The 20,687-nt window shown below is 43.4% G+C and overlaps 2 protein-coding genes across 2 annotated transcripts in view; one reads left to right on the forward strand and one right to left on the reverse strand.

Annotated features, from left to right (window-relative positions):
• STAB2 (stabilin 2) overlaps nt 1–20,687 on the forward strand; it is a 136,054-nt gene that overhangs the window by 63,708 nt on the left and 51,659 nt on the right. The window contains exons 28-38 of the mRNA XM_074940654.1: nt 172–219; nt 3,807–3,943; nt 4,331–4,442; nt 6,024–6,101; nt 6,307–6,405; nt 6,520–6,627; nt 10,947–11,078; nt 13,832–13,960; nt 17,673–17,729; nt 19,244–19,339; nt 20,119–20,314. Of these exons, the coding sequence (XP_074796755.1) occupies nt 172–219; nt 3,807–3,943; nt 4,331–4,442; nt 6,024–6,101; nt 6,307–6,405; nt 6,520–6,627; nt 10,947–11,078; nt 13,832–13,960; nt 17,673–17,729; nt 19,244–19,339; nt 20,119–20,314 (1,192 nt within the window). The remainder of the gene's footprint in view (nt 1–171; nt 220–3,806; nt 3,944–4,330; nt 4,443–6,023; nt 6,102–6,306; nt 6,406–6,519; nt 6,628–10,946; nt 11,079–13,831; nt 13,961–17,672; nt 17,730–19,243; nt 19,340–20,118; nt 20,315–20,687) is intronic.
• NT5DC3 (5'-nucleotidase domain containing 3) overlaps nt 1–20,687 on the reverse strand; it is a 126,684-nt gene that overhangs the window by 21,136 nt on the left and 84,861 nt on the right. The gene's annotated exons all lie outside the window — the stretch shown is intronic.

A 20,687-nucleotide genomic window follows, 5' to 3' on the forward strand; every position in this document is an offset into this window, starting at 1 on the left:
CCGTATGCCTAGTGAACCCCTGCATCTCCATGTAATAGCACCCAGGACAGACATTCTGTGTCACCACAGATTGCAATAGCAGCTGTAGGTGCTCATTACCTCTGAAAATCAGACCACTTATATAGGTCTTATGAATAACCACTGTATTCATTCTTCTCTTTATTGGATCAGGAGTTGTCTGCTCTGTCAGAGGCAGCTGGATTTAACCAATGGGTTAATGTGAGTATACTTTTGTTTGAGGAAAATACTATCCTTTTAATATATAGAAACGTGGATCTCTAGTGATGTTCCCATCAAATAATATAGTCCAAGATCTGTACTGACATGAACAGGTGAATACGTGTACTTCGGGGCAGAATCTGGTCATCTAATTCTTCTGCATTGAGGCCAAATTCCAGCTCCAATCTCAATAGATGCAGAAGCTCCACTGGCAGAGGAACCCATGCCAGTTCTAGTATATGGGGTGGGAGGCTGCATACAGAGCTCAGCTCTGTGGGCATGCAGATGACATCAGATTTCACCACAGAGCAGGTCCTCCTATCTGCCCCTTGGTGAGAAGGCTGCATAAGGTCTGTGGCACCCATGGCTGCTGTAGCCTCCACAGCAAAGGGGATGGGAGCAGAATTCTTTCTCCTGCATATTTGCACAGTGCTGGATGGCATGAAAATCCTAAACTGTGTGTGGTCATCATTCTGACTGTCAGAGCAAGTGAGGAGGAACCCACCATCTGCACTGACTTGATTGAACCATAGAAAATGAATGAGCAGATAAATCACAATAGAATGTCTGACTGTATAGTAGGGTTAGAAACACCAGTTTGAACAAAATGAGAAGTGTTCCAAACAAACGGATTCATATTTGCCAGATCACTCCTGTAATGTGACACTTCCAACTCCAAAGAGCTTACAGTCTAAATATAAGACAAGAGACAATTGGTCGATACAACAAATAGATGGAGCAAGCACAGGGTAACAGACAGACCCTTAGGAACAGTATGACAAGCAGCAGTCATAACATGCCAGCTGCCTAACCATTATCACATTTAGTGTAGCCATCATGGCAGAGAGGACTTGGAGGATAATGTGGCTAATTGTAAAATAGTTATCTGGCTGCCTGCTTGATTCAGGTTCTCAAACAGCAGCATATTCCATTGGCAATTTTACAGACAGAAAACAACAAAACCAGAGCGGAAATAAGTACATGTAGTCATGTATTAGGAGTCAAGTATTACGAAAGTGCTGCTAGGTTTGCACAAAACTCGTCAGGTGGTAGAGGGGAGAAAGAGAAGAGTGAACACACTATGCGGGGAGCAGACCACAAAGCCTATTGAAATAGGGATATGGACATTCCTGCTCTACTTCAGAGAAACTCCACCTCTTAAAATTAAAGAACTGTAGTGTTAAAAAATATATTCTTCTATAGCAGGAGGTTCTCAAACATCATTGTACTGTGACCCCCGAGACCCGCCTCCATGCAGGGGGGCCAAAGCCGAAGCCCAAGCGCTTCACCTTCAGCCTCAAGCGGGGGGCCTGTAACCCGAGCCCTGCCACCCAGGGCAGAAGCCAAAGCCCAAGCCCCGCCACTCAGGGTGGAAGTCCTTGGGCTTTGTCCCCAGGTGATGGGGCTCAGCCTTCAGCCCCCGGCCTCAGCAAGTCTAACACGAGGCCTGGCGACCCCATTAAAACAGGGTCGCAACCCACTTTGAGGTCCCGACCCACAGTTTGAGAACTGGTGTTCTATAGTGTCGCATTCCCCACTTGTCTATTAGAAGAGACAGTGCAACTTCCATGATTTTAACATCTCAGGTGAGTAGCAAGTTCTATTCTTTATATTTGTGTGATGCTCCTTCTCCCATTACATAGATATTGTTCATGGTGCTCTTGTAGTTATAATCACAGCTATCTAAATAACCTACCAAAAATACTTTAAATCAATGATATGTATTGTCTTAATTATCTCCTATCAAAATCCCTAGCCTCCCCCATTCCCTTCAGTCTTTCCTCCACGCCACACCCATGGTCACATACCACCTAATATTTATTTTTTTCAGTTCCATTGTCTTGAAACACAAGCCAAGTATTCTGTTAAAGGATAAGAAGTACAGGGTTCTTGAAGTAGGTTTGTCCTCAGATTTTACTCCAACACAGTAAGAATCCTAGCCATCTAGAAGTGGTTAACAAGACACCAGTTGTCATTGGCCTTTACTCATATCCTTTTCAGTTGCAAAATAGTTTCATAAAAAGCAGGAACTGGGAAATCAAAGCACAGTGACTATCCGAGATTGTACAAATCAGATCTTGGCCCTTAGATACTTATTGCTAGCTGTGCATATTGCACAGAAAGAGACTGTGGGCCTGATCCAAAGCCCATAAGAATCAGTAGGAATCTTTCTACTGACTTCAGTGGGCCTTGAATCAGGCCCTATGGTTGCCTGAGCTATGTTCCGATGCTGATGTTTTGGTGGAAGGGGAAAACCTCTCTCTGGATCAAATGGTATTTGATAAGACAAGCAAACAGGGAGATCTTTTTCTGGGCATATTTTTAACTTCATACTCTAGCAGGAATGTTCATGTTTATACATTTTCATACCTGCATGCTGTTTTTTCCTACAGACTAGGAAAGAAGAGGGAGATTGTTATTGTTAGTTCTATTTTTAAATACTTGGGAGGCCCTCAGATGCTTGTGGCAATGGTGACTTGAAAGATGACACTAGCAGATACAATTCCCAGCTATTTCAAGGGGCTGGTTTCTGCACAATTCTCCTTTCTTGACACTGAAATGACAAAAGTGATGAAGGAGCACCAGGAAGAGCCCATGGCCAGTCTCCAGGCAGCACACAAGCTAGGGCAAGGCAAAACCTGAACCTCTTGCTCCATGGAAATTTACAAGAGTGAACTTAGCAAATTTTGGTGGTGCTGATGGTATTTTGTTTTGTTTTATGAGAAAGAGGTTATACTGAGGTTAATCCTCTTAATCTCTCCTCCCCAGTTTCTTCCACAGCCTAAGATCCAACACTGCTAAATGAAACACGAGTTAGCATACTCAAACATTAGCAGCCTACAGCCCTATGTTAAAACTGGGATTGTCAACAGCACCTGAAGGGAATTAGGCACCCAAATCCTATTGAAATTCATTGGGAGTTAGATGCATAACTCCCTTATGGTTCTTGGAAAAATCTCTGCTTAAATGTACAGTCTTTCAAATAAAGAAAAGGAGTACTTGTGGCCCCTTCACGAAAGCTTATGCTCAAATAAATTGGTTAGTCTCTAAGGTGCCACAAGTACTCCTTTTCTTTTTGCGAATATAGACTAACACGGCTGTTACTCTGAAACCAGTCTTTCAAATGTGAATCTTGTATTAGGCAGATTACCTATTTCATGGCTATTAACTCTATTCATCCTGTTTCTTAAATACTTCTGCCTACCCTTCATGGGTACTTCAGTTGCAACTATTATCAAGCAGCAGTAGTAACCAAAATATTTTTTAATTCAAATACATAAAATAAATGACATAGTACAATAGTTGTGTAGATTGACTTGTTTTTTATGGTTATATTAAAATTGGTTCTTATCCTTATTAAGATTGTTTCTATTCTTCATACACGGACCAAAAATTCACTGTTTTGGCTTTCCACACATTTTTTGTAGCTCTCTTTGTAGCCATTGGTTCAAATCATTAGGCTACTTAATGGTTCTTCCTCCCCACACCAATCACAGGACAACTCATATCCGGAACCCTATTAAAAGGGTCACCTGATGACACATAAGCTTAGGATATACAATATAACACATTTTACTCTGATTCAGGAGGCTTCAATAAACACAGTGCTGTCAGTGACTTCAAATTTAACCATCCTTGTGCCTTCCCTTCGAGCAATTGAAAACATGGATCAAGATGAGAAAGCCTTTTGGATGTCAAAGACTAACATTGCAACCCTACTAAAGTACGTTGATGTTTTCTTTAATATTTGATGCATCTGATTCTTTAAATGAATTGGTTTTCAATGCAAATATCATTTTGATTTGAACTCATTGCAGCGAGGCAGCTTTTACATCCTTAAAGACAGTGAGTCAGATTCTCCTTTTTTACACTGAAATGGTAATCCCATTGAAGACAATTATTTATTATTTGTATCATTACTGTGGTGTTTAGATCCACAGCTGAGACCAGGGCCCAACTGTGCTATGCACTGAACAAACAACCCCAACTTTACCCCAGCGTAGCTCAAAGCAGAATCTGACCTAGAAAGCGTGGTCTGAAACGCCATGTTTATTTATCTGCAAGCTGTAAGAAAATACAAACATTAGAATCCAGCTGAATTTCCTTTTAGGTATCATGTATTAGTGGGAGCTTATAGACTTGCTGACCTCCAGAATTTATCATCTGACACACTGGCCACATCTCTGCATAACAATTTCCTGCATCTGTCTAAAGAAAGTGAGGTAAGATCGCTTGTCAACCAGCTTGAAATCCCATTTTGCTCTCAGTCCATCAGTAGTGCTATAATAATACCCATGCATATGCTTACATTTAAAGATGCCTATAACATAGGCATTAAAGTAATTTCTCTATAACATTCTCTCACTGTTGGGTTCTCTGACAAGTGCTGTTTTCTCTACTGCTTTATCTAGACAGACAGACTGTGACTCATCAATTCTTATATGTATATTATTGGTATTGTTGTAGCAGACAGAAACCCTAAATGATCAGAGCCCCATTGTAAGGGGGTACGCATAGGAAAGCACAATCCATACCCTGAGGAGTTTACCCTCTAATTTACACAAGACACATCAAGCAAGTATAACAAACAATACTGGGAGGCGAGAGGGAGGGAGGATTACGGTAATAGTAATACCATGCAACTACATTGGCTGACTGCATGCACAGCTTGATGGTCCCAAATCATTTGAAAGTATTTTTAAAGATAAATAAGCTGAAGCCAGGTGTCCTTGACCACCTCTCAACCTAGCCTTCAGAAGTTGGCTGATTTATTGTAGGAATCTATACACGTTTCTGGGAATATGCGAACTCCATAGTATTTAGTCCCTTGAAGGAGTATTCTTTGGGGGAGCATGTTGAAGAGGTTCCACTAGGCCAGTGAAGCTTTGGGAATGCACAGACGTCTCAAAATTACTGAGGGCTAGATGGTGTTTTTAGCATGCAAGCCGTAATAAGAGAAGCGGCGCCTAGGTGCACCACCTCAAAAGAAGCACCAGGAGGTTCTGCCTCTGAAGCACAATTCCTCCTGAGGCTCCTTAAGTACATTTGGGGGGGAAAGTAAGTAATTTACTTCACCTATTTAAAGAAGCCAGCATGCTGCCTCCATGCAGCTAGTCAGTTGTGCTGGCCTGCATGTAGGGAACAGAGCTGGGCAAATAACTGATTTTTCAGTTCAGTGTCAGGTCCAAACAAACAAAAACAAAACACGCCTGGGGAAAAAAAGTATGGTTTAGACTGAACCGAATGGGAAATTTTTCAGAATTTGTGGTGAATCATAAAAGTTGGTTTTAGATCAGAGATCCAAACCCAGGTCTCCCACATGCCAGGCAAGTACCCAAACCACTGGGTTAAATATTACCAGGGGCCAACAGTGGAAGCACCAGTACTGACCCACCTCCCTCTTTTTCCAGTCATTTTGTGATTGGCCAAAGCTATTTGTGTCAATTGGTGACCAGTTTCAGGGTAACAAACTGCATTTTTGTCAACTATTCATCTGAAAAATTTCACCCAGCTCTAGTGGGGAAGACAGAACCACAATGCCACCTATTCCACAACCAGTTTCCTCAGAGCAAATCATCAGGGGTGCAGCCCCTGTGCTCCAGGACTGTGAATCTGGGGAGCCCTAACATGGCCTAGGCCGGGGGAGGAATGCTTACTGTCTCCCATGCACCTTGCTTGACCACGTTAGATAAGGATACAATCTAGCTCTATGTAAACAGTTAGACAGGTGGCAGTCTGCTGCACACAATCAGCAAACTGGTGTAACTGTGATTAAAAGTAAACCCTAGTCCTTTTCTTTCCAGAACATCACTATTGAAGGAGCTAACATTGTCGTTGGTGATATTGCAGCCACGAATGGAATCATCCATGTTATTGATAAGGTACATCACCATGTAATTAAAAAGTTAGCACCCTGCTCTCTATTCCTTTGCCTCCTGAGCAAGGCAATACAAATTGGATGGGGAAACAGCCAACAGCTGTGGAAAAATATTGTATGGTACATCAATTTATTCTATTTCCAGTCCTTGCAGCTGCAAGCATGGTATATGTCAATATATTGACCTTGTTTGTATGCTTTGATTTCAGGTTCTAACACCACTCAGAGGTCTGAGTGGCACATTGCCAAAACTGCTGGCCCGCTTAGAACAGATGCCTGATTACTCCATTTTCAGGGGTTATGTTATTGCAAGTATTCATACTATTTTAAGAATGCAAGTAGTTCTCTAGACTATGTGTGTTTGGGCTGGTAGCAGAATATCATTACAAGGTGTTGTTTTTTTTTATGTCTTTCCACAACAGCAATATAGGCTGGCAAGTGAAATAGAAGCAGCTAACACTTACACAGTTTTTGCCCCAAATAATGATGCAATTGAAAGTTACCTCAGGAATAAAAAGTCTGCCACTCTGGTATGTATTATACACAAGTCTTGTCTTATCAGCTGAACACACCATTTCAGTTTCAAAACTGCTAGTGCTCCACAGAATGGATGACAATAAAATGAATAAAACAGCAGGGTCTGGGTTTTGCAAAAAGTCAGTCAAGTTGGCTTAAAACCAAAAGAGGCAGGTGGGGATGGGTTCATGAGCTATTCTCCCCCAAATAATGTGAAGTTCTAATTATCATTCTTGGGTTTTGTCCATCTCTACTTGAAAATAACGGGTATAATGTTATTAGTAATGCTTTTCCTCAGTGGATCTCAAAGCACTTTACAAAGACGATATCATTATGCTTGTTTTGCAAGTGGGGAAATTGAGACACAAAGAAGTGAAGTGATTTACCTGAGGTCACCCAGCAGGCCAGCAGCAGAGCCAAGAATAGAACCTAGATCTCCTAAGCCCTGGTCTAGTAATCTATCTGCTAGGCAACACTACCTGTTTTGTTCATGAACGTCAACCTCCTGAAAAACTGTGCCAATACTATTTTAGTTCTCTAATGATACAATGTTATTATTTCTATATCACCTTCCTGGAAAAATCCATAATGAGCATTTGAAAGGGTATCCCTTGAGAGCTGCCTTTTCACTTGGAAAACTGAACCTGGTTTTAAAAATATTAGTTAACTATATGACAATGCAGCTAGACATGGACAGCAACATCAAGACCTTCAGCCTCACAGAGTTCAGGCCTAAGGGCTTGTCTACACTTACAGTGCTGCAGCTGTGAAGACACTACCTACACAGACAAGAGAACATCTCCTGCAGTCAGCATAGGTACTTCACCTCCCCAAGAGGCAATAGTTATGTCAACAGGAGAAGCCCTCCTGTCGACATAAAGCTGTCTATGCCAGGAGTTAAGTCAGTATAACTGCATCGCTCAGGGGTGTAGATTTTCCACACCCCTGAGTGGTGGTGTTATACTGACATAAGTTGGTAGTGTGAGTCTGCAACGCTCATGAATGAAACTAAGCTCAGATGAGCTGCCCTGCCTAAGTCAACTCATACACAGGTATTTCCAGGATCAAACTTTCAGAATGTAAAAAGCTTAATGGGTGGTCTATTAAGTTTCTTCTTTTAAATTGAATAGAAAGTAGAGTTGGGCAATGCTGTGGATGATTTCGGTTTTCAAAAGCCAGTCTATCAGGCTTTGGTACTGCAGAAACAGATGTTTAGCAGCTGAATCCCCACTGTAACTGCACCCTGAAATTTGGGTTAAGAATGGGTTAGTGGAAAAATGGTTTTAATTTTGGCCCTTCTTTAAAAGGTAATTAAACCAAGAGCAAGCAGTGACTGGTAGGTGCACACACTAGATCAGGCTTTTGCTTTCTATGTATCCCTCATCTTTTCCTATTATTTATTCAGTCATATGGAGGTTTCATTTCTTGCTTTTCTGCCACTATATATTGTACCTGCAGTTTTCCTGTGGGGCTCCTCTTGGCCACAGTCCCTGATTGCCTGTGTTTGAGGTGCGGCTCCCTGAAAGGCAGAAGCAGGAAGTGGTCAGAGGGCTAGCTCTGCCTGACCTTTTCCCATTTTATAGAAGCTCTACCTTAGAGGGAGGAGTTTGGAGCAGTCACAGGGCCCAATCCTTGATTTCAGTGGGAGCAAAATTTGGCCCAAACAGAACATTGGTCAGGAGGGGTATTTCTCAGCCTGCTGGTGATAGGTGGCAGGAAATATCTCTCTACATTTTAAATGACAGGTTTCAGAGTAACAGCCGTGTTAGTCTGTATTCGCAAAAAGAAAAGGAGGACTTGTGGCTCAAATAAATTGGTTAGTCTCTAAGGTGCCACAAGTCCTCCTTTTCTTTCTACATTTTAAATGATGATGAGTGAGATTTAATGTTCCCATCCCAAGTGCTCAGTTAAGGGAGATCAGATATCTGAAAACAAAACAGTAGGACTTCTACCCAGTGGGAATTCAAAGTGGAAGCTACATTACTGCATGAAAAAAAGCCAAGTGACATAGCGAAATTTACAAATGTCATAGTTCGGAGTCATTTCTTTCACTCGAGTGAATCTCTGAAAGACCTAAAGAGCACGGCATGACATGAATTTTAAGATGTAAATTGGAAGAACATTCTAAACATGTTCCACGTATATTAGCCTTCTGGGCAGGTGACAGCAGGGTTAAAAATAGATTGGCTTCCTGAAAAACAAAACAGGCTTGCTAAAAGTGGAACATCTAAAGTAAGACGTTCAAATGGGAATTAGGCTCTTAAGTCCCTTAGGATACATCTATGCTGCAAAAAGAAAAAGAAAAAAATCTCAGAGCCTGGATCAACTGACTTGGGCTTGTGGTGCTCATGCTACAGGGCTAACGATAGCACTGTAGACTTCCCCACTCAGGCTGGAGCCCAGGTTCTGAGACCCTTCCCCCTCGCTGGGTTTCAGAGCCAGAACTTTTACACTGCTATTTTTAGCCCCGTAGCATGAGCCTGAGTCAGTGGACCTGGGCTGAGACATGCTGCCACTCATCTTTATTTGCAATGTAGATGTAGACTCAGGTGCTCTTGAAAATTATTCCCCTGATCCCACAAGTCCATTGCAAGCAGAACAGGCCACTAAAACAAAGCATTCCTGACCGTACAAAATGTATGTTACAAAGTAACTCCAGCAAGATGGGAAAAGACCTGAAGACACACAAAAACCATTTTAAAATCAGATTTCAGAGTGGTAGCCGTATTAGTCTGTGTATCAGCAAAAAACAATGAGGAGTCCTTGTGGCACCTTAGAGACTAACAAATTTATTTGGGCATAAGCTTTTGTGGGCTAGAACCCACTTCATCGTATCCATGGAGTGAAAATACAGGAGCTGGTATAAATACATGAAAGGATGGGGGGTTGCTTTACCAAGCGTGAGGTCAGTCTAACGAGTTAAATCAATTAACAGCAGGATACCAAGGGAGGAAAAATAACTTTTGAAGTGGTAAGAGAGTGGCCCATTACAGACTTGACAAGAAGGTGTGAGTAACAGTAGGGAGAAATTAGTATTGGGGAAATTAAGTTTAGGTTTTGTAATGATCCAACCACTCCCAGTCTTTATTCAGGCCTAATCTGATGGTATCTAGTTAATTCCAGTTCTGCAGTTTCACGTTGGAGTCTGTTTTTGAAGTTTTTTTGTTGAAGAATTGCCACTTTGAGGTCTGTTATTGAGTGACCAGAGAGACTGAAGTGTTCTCCTACTGGTTGTTGAATGTTATGATTCCTGATGTCAGATTTGTGTCCATTTATTCTTTATTCTACGCAAAAGAATTCTTTCTAATTATCAGGAGAGTTACGCACTGGAATAGGCTTCCAAAGTTGGTTGTGGAATCCCTGTCATTGGAGATTTTTAAGAACAGGTTGGATATACATCTGTCAGGAATGGTCTAAGTTAGGGGTTCTCAAACTGGAGGTCGTGACCTCTCAGGGGGTCCCAAAGTTATTATGGAGGGGGAGGGTAGTGAGCTTCAGCCTCCACCCTCAAACTATGCTTTGCCTCCAGCATTTATAATAGCATTAAACATAAAAATTGTGTTTTTAATTTGTAAGGGGGGGTGTCTCACTCAGGTTTGCTGTATGAAAAGGGTAACCAATGCAAAAGTTTGAGAACCACTGGTTTAGGTTTACTTGATCCTGCCTCAGCACAGGGGGCTGGACTTGACGACTTTGAGGTCTCTTCCAGCCCTACATTTCTATGATTCTATGGAGAGCTCCTCAACATGCAGGATTTTATGTAAAATGAATTAGTTAAGATTGGGATGTAGCCCAACAATCAATCTTGCTAACTCTCCCCAAAATCCATCGGCCAGCCCTATGCACAGAAATATAGCAATTGCCGTAGTGGCTCAGACTAGAGTACTTTGCTTCCACCAGTGGCCAATACCAGATGCTGAAGGAGAAAGTACAACTCCATAATAGACAATATGGAATAACCTGCCCATGGGGAAGTTTCTTCCTAAACCCTGGTAGTCAGTAAGTGGCTTTGTCCCTAGCATAAGAGCCCAAAACCTGTCTACATGTCTGTGCTTTGTTATTAGAGAGACGAGGTAGAGGAGATAATATCTTTGAATGCACCAACTTACCTATTAATTATTAAGATATTACCTCACCCACTGTGTGTCTCTAATATCCTGGGACCAACTAGGCTACAACAACACTGCAAACAATATGCTGTGCTATGTAACTCATTGGGGGATGAGAGAAATATTTCACCCAAACCGTTTGCCGACTAAGCTGAATGTTTAGTGAGGGCATCTTTGTTAAAACGTTGGCAGCACGTCACTGGCTTACCCCCCGTGTCTTGCAGGACGAGGACCAAATCCGATATCACATTGTGTTGGAGGAAAAGCTCTTGAAGAACGATATGCACAATGGCATGCACAGGGAGACCATGCTTGGGTTTTCCTATCAAGTGGGATTCTTTCTGCACAACGGCCAGGTGCTACTGTCTGTGTTTAAATGTAGAAACATGTTTTCTTCACTACAGGAATGAAACTTCTATCTTAAATTGAAATGCAGGCAACAAGAGCTATTGACTCATTGTTGCCTTCTGACACCTTAATATTACAAGAGATCCCACTCAAATATGCTGTTGAGTCTCCAGACGGTCTAGACCAGGGGTGGGCAAACTACGGCCCGCGGCCGGATCCAGCCCCTCAGGGCTTTGGATCCGGCCTGCGGGATTAGCCCCCTGTGGTGCTGCAGGCCCCGCGCCGCTCTCAGAAGTGGCCAGCACCACCTCCCTGGGGCCCCGGGGAGGGGGGCAGAGGGCTCCGTGCATTGCCTTTGCCTCCAGCCACCGCCCCCCGCAGCTCCCATTGGCTGGGAATGGGGAACCGTGGCCAATGGGAGCTTCGGGGGAGGTACCTGGAGGCGTGGCAAGGGCAGCGCACGGAGCCCTATGCCCCTCCTGGGGGCACACAGGTACGTGGTGCTGGCCGCTTTCCAGAAAGGCACGGTGTGGGGCCAGGGCAGGCATGCAGGGAGCCTGCCCTGGCCCTGGTGCACGCCACTGCCACCCCGGAGCCGCTTTAGATAAGCAGCGTTGGGCCGGAGGCCAAACCCCTTCTTCACCCCGCCCCCCAACTCCCTGCCCTAAGCCCCCTGCATGCACCTCACACCCCTCCTGCACCCCAACTCCCTGTCCTGAGCCCCCTGCTGCACCCTGCACCCCTGTGCACCCCAACCCCCTGCCCTGAGCCCCCTGCTGGCCCTCGCACCCCTCCTGTACCCCAACTCCATGCCCTGAGCCCCCTGTCACACCCCACACCACTCCTGCACCCCAACCCCCTGCCCTGAGCTCCCTCCCGCAGTCCACACCCCTCCTGCACCCCTGCCCTGAGTCCCCTTCTGCACTCTGCACCCCTCTTGCACCCCAACCCGCTTCCCTGAGCCCCCTCATATACTCCACAGCCCTCCTCTGCCCCAATCCCTTGCCCTGAGCCTGTTCCTGCACACCGCACCCCCTCCCACACCCCAACCCCCTGCCCCGGCCCTGCATACAATTTCCTCACCCAGATGTGGCCCTCGGCCCAAAAAGTTTGCCCAACCCTGGTCTAGACAAAGCCTGCTTAATTCAAAGTCACACTGGAAGGGACCTTTGACAGGATTTAAATTATGCTGTTCAGATTTAGCTTCTGATTTTACAAGACAATATGATGGTCTCACACATCTGGTGGCTAGAGACCTGCATTGCAAAGCAATCATTAATCCTATTTCTAACAGCTTTTCTGGAGATTCTCTTTTAATTTTAAAAATAGTAGTTATATTGATTTGTAGTTTTAATAACCCCTTTCATCCCAGGAGCTCAAAGCATTTTGCAGTATTAGTGAATTTACCCTCACAACACCCTTATGTTCACGAGGAACCTAAGGGGCAGGGCCTGACCAAATCTGTGGCAAAGCCAGAAAAACAACCCAGACCTCCTTGCTCCTGGTCCTATTCTCTAGTCACAGTATATAGCCCTGTGGCAGTGTAGGCACACCCCATCCCCTACCAGGGTAGATAGTGGGTGAGACGACACTGAGGTTATTGTCTACCTGACTGTCTCGGACTTCACCACACTGAGGTCCAAGAGTCAAAGTGAAAGCAGTGGTTCTTGGGTCTGGGGCTGCGTGACCTAGTGACCAGCGTCAATACATCAGCCCTTGTGTTCAGGGCAGTGTGGCCTGAAGGCCAGAGTCAATAGAGCGGCCCTTGCGTTCAGGACAACATGGCCTAGAGGCCAGAGTCAATACAGCGGCCTTTGTGTTCAGGGCATTGTGGCCTAGCGGCCAGACACAATATAACAGCCCTCAGATACAAGGCAGTGCGGCCTAGTGGCCAGAGTCAATATAATAGCCCCCAGATACAGGGCACTATGGCCTAGAGGCCAATACCCAAGGGGCCACCACTAGGGGGATGGCGGCCTGGGTAGTGGGGCACAGGCCCACCCAACTCCACCAGGCCCCAACCCAGGGCCCTATCTGCGGTGGAGTGGTCTGCCACTGGGTCAGCAGGGAATCCAACCAAAACACGCAGACCTCGCATGGGTGGAAGATACCCCTCGCCCACCTTCCCTGGGTCTCTTCCTACCATGCTTCCTAAAGCTGTAGTCCATGGGGTATCAGGGTCTCCAGACTCCTCAGCATGGGTAATTCCCATTGGCCACAGATCTCCAGTCTGGTTCTCAGGATCTCCAGCTCCCGCAAGCAAGGGCTGTGATGGTTCCACAGCTGGAGACGCCACCAAAGGTCCTCCCTCTCCGGTGCTCAGTCCGGACTGAGCTGGGCCGCTCCCTTTTATACTGGCATAGCACTTGGAGCATGCTGAGTACGGGCTGAGGAGCGGGACTTCCTCCGCCCATAGTGTGGTGTTAACCCCTTCCGGCCCAGGCCAGGGTAGGTACACCCCATCACAGGCCCCAGTTCAGCAAAGCACTCAAGTACATCAACGGGACACGAGCATGTGCATAAACCTGATCATGTTCTTAGTTGATTTGATGAATAGGGATGGTTTGAAGAATTGAAGATGTTATGCTGTTCCTTCTTTCTTCCATCACCACTCCAGAGCACTCTTTCAGTCTGGGACCTCCTTGGGCAATATTTTTTGTTATAGCCCCCCAGCTGAGTCTATTTCCTGTATCAAGTCAGTAGTACTGCTGTGCAGTTCAGCTGATCTACTGTATTTTAATGGACTGCATTTCCTTTACAGCTGTACATAAATGAAGCACCTATAAATTACACAAATATTGCAACTGACAAAGGGGTTATCCATGGACTGGGAAAAATTCTGGAAATCCAGAAGAACAGATGTGATATCAATGATACTGTGATTACAACTGTAAGTTATGTCTTGTTTGAGATTGGTGCTTTAAAATTTGTCATAGATGTTTGTATGAAAATATAACTAAGGCATATTGAACATACTGGATTGTATTGACCAGTCAAAAATGTTTGAATTTTCCACAACAAACTCCTGCAGTAGCTTTGATAGAATATAAAAAGTACTTTGATTCTACACTCAGTATATTAACAGCCTGAATACAATAACAACATCACAGCAGTAAGCCCACTGTCCCCGCCAGATTTCAGTACATCAATATGGGCCCAAGTTAACCCACCGCTTTAATAAACACTGATTGGGTTTTGTCCTCTTTTGCTTAATGAAAATACCTTCCAAACAAAACTTTTTACAGGAGAGAAGTTTCATTTTCCATTCTGAGATGTAGATTCCTTCTACACACAGCCATTCCCATTCTTAACCGCTAACAAAGGCATTCCTTCCCATTGTGTTCTTAACATAGATCAGACTGATTGACAAATTGCAATGACCAGTGCTTAATTTGTAATGAAAGAGGTGCCAGGGCTCAAGCAATTTTTTTACATTTATAACTGATGCAGCAAGCCCAGAGGTGCAGAGGCTTATGAACTGCCCAAGCCTAGAGGTGCCCTGGCACAAATTAAGCACTGGCTCTACCTTCCTCTGAAGAACAGGATGTGGTTTTCCATGGGGCTGGCAGTCAATGGTTTCCTTACTGGAGAGGCAAATAGGACAGCCCACAGACAGTTCACTTTGCTTGTTCTTAAGGCTGACATGGCACAGAAATTAGACTTGGAAAAGGCATTTTGCTATGCAAGATTTGTGCTTTTTCCAGTTCAAATTTAAGTGACTCAAGCTTTGGTGCTTCTGTTATTTGCCTTGGGAGACTATTGCACAAACTAGCATATTTTGCTGTCAGGCAAATTTTCCTAGTAGCCTACATTTCCCTTTGCTCAGTCTTACAGCAGGATTCCTCGGTATAGACACTTGGATCGCCCTAGAAAACTCTTCCCGCAACTAGGGCCCTGATTCAGCAAAGCACTTAAGCATGTCCTTATGTCCCTTTGAAGTCAATGGTACTTAAATATGTGCATAGCTGAATGGGGTGGTCTTTACTATGTGCTTAAAGTTAACACTTTGTGCTTAAGTGCTTTGCTGAAGCAGGATTTATGTGCATAGCTGGCTCTACACCAATAGGGATTTCCCCGGTGAGAAGGGAATCCCTAGCTGTCCTGCTAAGGCAGGGGTGGCCAACTTGTGGCTCCGGAGCCACATGTGGCTCTTCAGAAGTTAATATGCGGCTCCTTGTATAGGCACCGACTCTGGGGCTGGAGCTACAGGCGCCAACTTTCCAATGTGCTGGGGGGTGCTCACTGCTCAACCCCGGCTCTGCCCCCACTCCACCCCTTCCCACCCCCTTCCCTGAGCCTGCCATGCCCTCACTCCTCTCCCTCACTCCTCCCACCCCCGAGCCTCCTGCATGCCACGAAACAGCTGATCGGGAGGTGCGGGGAGGGAGGAGAAGGTGCTGATCAAGCAGGAGGCTCTGGGAGCGGGGAGCAGGGACTGATGAGGGGCTGCTGATGTATTACTGTGGCTCTTTGGCAACGTACACTGGTAAATTCTGGCTCCTTCTCAGGCTCAGGTTGGCCACCCCGTGCTAAGGCAACTCACCATTACCTTTGTGCTGCCTGAGTTGGATGCAGGGGCAGAGCCAAGGACAAGGATCTGTCCCCTAATGTTATTGCTATGAGGAACTCTTTGGGATGGATTTCCTTTGGCTGTTGGCCCTGTAGAGCCTTTACACTTCTCCACAATGAGAGTTCTTTGGTAGGACTCTTCCTGTGGGAAATCCCTACAGTCCTGCTGTGACGTATGCCCTACATTGCCGGGCAATCCAGCTGCAGTGGTAGTCTTTGATGCTTCGTAGGGCTGTCAAGCGATTAAAAAAATTAATCGTGATTAATCGCGTGATTAAAAAAATTGCAATTAATTGCACTGTTCAACAATAATAGAATACCATTTATTTAAATATTTTTGGATGTTTTCTACATTTTCAAATATAATGATTTCAATGAAAACACAGAATACAGAGTGTACAGTGCTCACTTTATATTTATTTTTGATTACAAGTATTTGCACTATATAAAAACAAAAGAAATAGTATTTTTCAATTCACCTTATACAAGTACTGTAGTGCAATCTTTTTATCATGAAAATTGAACTTACAAATTTAGAATTATGTACAAAAAAACCTGCATTCAAAAATAAAACAATGTAAAATTTAACAGCCTGCAAGTCCATTCAGTCCTACTTCTTCTTCAGCTAATTGCTCAAACAAGTTTGTTTACATTTGAGGAAGATAATGCTGCCTGCTCTGTTTACAATGTCACCTGAAAATGAGAACAGGCATTCACATAGCACTGTTATAGCTGGCACTGCAAGGTATTTACATGTCAGATGACCTAAAGATTCATATGTCCCTTCATGCTTCAACCACCATTCCAGGGGACATGCGTCCATGCTGGTGATGGGTTCTGCTCAATAACAGTCCAAAGCAGTGAGGATCAATGCACGTTCATTTTCATTATCTGAGTCAAATGCTACCAGCAGAAGGTTGATTTTCTTGTTCAGTGGTTTGCGTTCTGTAGTTTCTGCATAGGAGTGTTCCTCTTTTAAGATTTCTGAAAGCATGCTCCATACCTCGTCCCTCTCAGATTTTGGAAGGCATTTCAGATTCTTAAACCTTGGGTCGAGTGCTGTAGCTATTTTTAGAAATCTCACATTGGTACCTTCTTTGTGTTTTGTCAGATCTGCAGTGAAAGCGTTCTTAAAACAAACAACATGTGCTGAGTCATCATCCGAGACTGCTATAACATGAAATATATGGCACAATGCGGGTAAAACAGAGCAGGGGACATACAATTCTCCCCCAAGGAGTTCAGTAACAAATTTAATTAATGCATTAGTTTTTTAACGAGCATCATCAGCATGGAACTATGTCCTCTGGAATGATGGCCGAAGCATGAAGGGGCATATGAATGTTTAGCATATCTGGCAGATAAATACCTTGCACTGCCGGCTACAAAAGTGTCATGCAAATGCCTGTTCTCACTTTCTGGTGACCTTGTAAATAAGAAGTGGGCAGCATTATCTCCCGTAAATGTAAACAAACTTGTTTGTCTTAGTGATTGGCTGAACAAGATGTAGGACTGAGTGGACTTGTAGGCTCTGAAGTTTTACATTATTTTGTTTTTGAGTGCAGTTACGTAACAACAAAAATCTACATTTGCGAGTTGCACTTCAAGACAAAGAGATTGCACTACAGTACTTGTTTGAAGTGAATTGAAAAATACTATTTCTTTTGTTTATCATTTTTCCAGTGCAAATATTTGTAATAAAATATATTACACACTTTGATTTCAATTACAACACAGAATACTACATGAAAATGTAAAAAAAATCCAAAATATTTAATAAATATCATTTAACAGTGCGATTAAAACTGCAATTAATCCCGATTAGTTTTTTTAATTGCGATTAATTTTTTGAGTTAACCACGTGAGTTAACTGCGATTAATCGACAGCCCTAATGCTTAGTTTTCCAAAGTGATGATCTTTCACTGTTTTATATCTCCTGATTCCCCCAAGGGCTGGGAATAGAAACATAGGTTTATAGTACTATCTGCAGTAGTATAAACCTTTAACTGTGTACCCCTCTGTGTTTGCCAAGGAAAAGTGCAATCTGTGTTCATATCGATCACGCTGCCCTCCTGGAACTAAAGAATTTGTAAGTATTCTATAATTAACCTTAAGTGCACATCGTTTGTATCGTCAGCTCTAAATACAGAGAGAGATTTAATGGGCCAAGTTTATCCCATGTGGAAACCCATTAATTTCAATGGAGTTACCTCAGTGAATTTGGTCTATTACATTTATATAAATTATTCAGACTCAACAGCCCTTGAGTCCAGCTGAGCCATTCTTGCCTCAGCTCCCCAGGAGGGTGGGAACAAGGTAATTAAAGACATCTTTATGCTCCCCCAATCCCCGAGCCAGTTCAGGCCCTGGCATACATTAGAGCATTCTCAAGACTGCTCTAAACAGTGCCGGCTACAAAGCAAAGTGCTCTGGCAAGGGTCCCTCCCAGTCCCTACATTGGGTGGGAGACTGGGAATAGAAGAGAGCTCACTATACTGCCTCTGTGCCAGCTGGGGAATCGTCTATGCAAAAGAAAGCCTTATTGGGCAGCTTTGGGGCCCATTTGTGTCATGAGAGTGGAGCAAAGGGGCACATGATCTGGCGTTAGGTGAGGGATTAATGTTATAGTGTGTTTTGAACATTTAATGAGAATTCTTTTTCTTTTCCATCTCCCAGATATCTGTTTCATAGACATTTCATTTTCTGGCCAGTGAGGATAGGTCAGTGGCAAGATAATATCCTCAGGAAGCCAAATAGTCACTAGGAGTTATATCATCCTTGGATTTTATTTATGGGCAGACTCCTCTTTAGGATTAAGTTAAAACTGGGTTGATTTAAGGAATCTAGATTAAGTATGAGAAGATTTTGCTATATACCTTTTCTTCTTCTTCTTCTTCTTATTATTATTATTAAAGGGCAAATAATTATGTCAGTAATGTGATTACAAAAGTCTACATAATTACTGTAAACTTCCCTCCACTTTATTCAGATAATTGGTTAGCAAAGCCCTACTAAAATAGTGATGGACAAACCTCAAGAATTTTGGCACTTCAGTTCTAAAAAATACCCAGATGACTGGATGTTTATCTGAATTTGGGACTACAAAATTAGGTTGGCTGTCCTATGAGAACAGGCTTTCCCAAGATTTATAGCATATCCTGCTTCTGTTCAGGCTGAGAATAATGTAAAAACAGCCATTTTCACAGTATTTTGACACACCCTTTTTCAGAAACAACTAGGAGTGCAGAAAAGTACCAGAAAAGAAAAATAAAGAACTGAAGAAATCATATTTTTCAAATTTCTAAAAAGCTTCAGTTCAAATTTTGGACAAAGTTGACTAGTTTTAAATTGAAGTGGTTTGCTCAGTGGCACGTGGCTAAGTTAACTGTAAATTATTTAGCTGATTATCTGTTTGCCTACTTTATTTTTGCATCGGAGAATATTTTCTTAGCATATGCTATGAACATATTTACCAACGGGGGCTGACTATTTACGGATGTACAGAGTATATTGTTTACACAAAGTTGACACCGTTTTTAAATGTCTAAAAATAGTTGTGTGATATCAAACACTGAAGCAGTTGTCTTGCCAACTTTTGTACAGCTAGGAGAGAAGAAATATTGCATCTATACTGAAAACTTTATGGGAAGGACATCCATTCACATTGGATGCCAGCCAAAGTGTATTAAAACTATCATTGTAAGTATTATTATTCATTATTGTTATTTATTATGTGTTTTGTGGTGGCCCTTAGGAGCGCCACTCATGGTCCAGGACCCCATTGTGCCAGATGCTGTACAAACACAGTACAAAAAGGCAGTCCCAGGTTTAATGACTTTCTGAGTAGGCCTCTTTATCAGAATAGCTTCCAGTTACGGTGAGTGATCAGAAGGATCAGATTAATAGGGCAGGTTGAAAAATTTTCATTGAAAGTTTTCTGTCAAAAAATGCTGTTTAGATTAAAACAAAATTTTTCACAAAAATAATAGAGATTTTAATTTAAAAATTGGAAAAACCAGTTTTGAAAATGGCAAGCCATCCAATTGTGACATTTTTCAGAACAGAAAGTAGTTCAACAGTGGGGGGGCTGTGCACGGATAGGGAAGGGGAGCAGAGGTTAGAGAACAGTAACTCTTTGAAACGTCTTGCAATAGCAATCCCTACACTCTCTGCACTGTGGGGAGCACAGGAACTAGCTGGGCTTGCTCCCCACTAGGGAGCAAGAGTCTGAAAAAGAAGCATGGCCCAGCCTTCTCCACATCAAGCCATAGAGCAGATCTGATGCACTGCTCGGGGAAGTCATCTGCTCTATGGCTCACCTGCCCATGCATAAGAACCAGCCCCAGGAGAGATTGTGTTTCTCTAGTGAGATCTTTGGCACTTCTGCTGGAGCAGTGTGGCTCTGCACCATCCCCTACACAGGAAAGTGGCTTTAAAGTCTCCGTTCTAGCCTTTGTTATGTTGTTTCTCCATTTCAGACCAGAGAATGCTGTGCTGGTTTCTTTGGTCAACAGTGCCAGCCCTGTCCAGGGAAAAGTGGAAATGCCTGCTTTGGAAATGGCATCTGCTTGGATGGTGTTAATGGCACAGGCGTGTGTGAATGTGAAGAGGGGTTTAATGGAACCGCCTGTGAGAAATGTATTGAAGGCAAATATGGTCGCAACTGTAATCAAGGTAATTAATGCCTCCAGACTATGCAGATATCTTCTCAAATCTTGACAGGTGGAAAGTTGACCAGCCAAAAATCTCTGAAATTAGTTCAGAATTCAGTGGCCCTATGATTCAGCTCTCTCAACCCCCTGCCTCTGCTATCCTCTCAACGCTCTAGGCCTTAATTATCTTCCCACTTACACTAGTGTAAATCAGGAATAACTCCACTGAAGAAGTCACTGGAGCTACACCTGTGTAAAAGTGGTGTAAGAGGGAGGGAAATCAGCCTTTCTTTACATGCAGACACATTATATAAAATGTAGTGAGAAAGAGAGAGGGGATATTTGCAGGCTCTTGGGGAAGACTATACCCAGTATTGCCAACACCAAGTGTTCAA

Source organism: Natator depressus, chromosome 1 (assembly GCF_965152275.1).
Source record: "Natator depressus isolate rNatDep1 chromosome 1, rNatDep2.hap1, whole genome shotgun sequence".
NCBI classification, from domain to species: Eukaryota; Metazoa; Chordata; order Testudines; family Cheloniidae; genus Natator; species Natator depressus.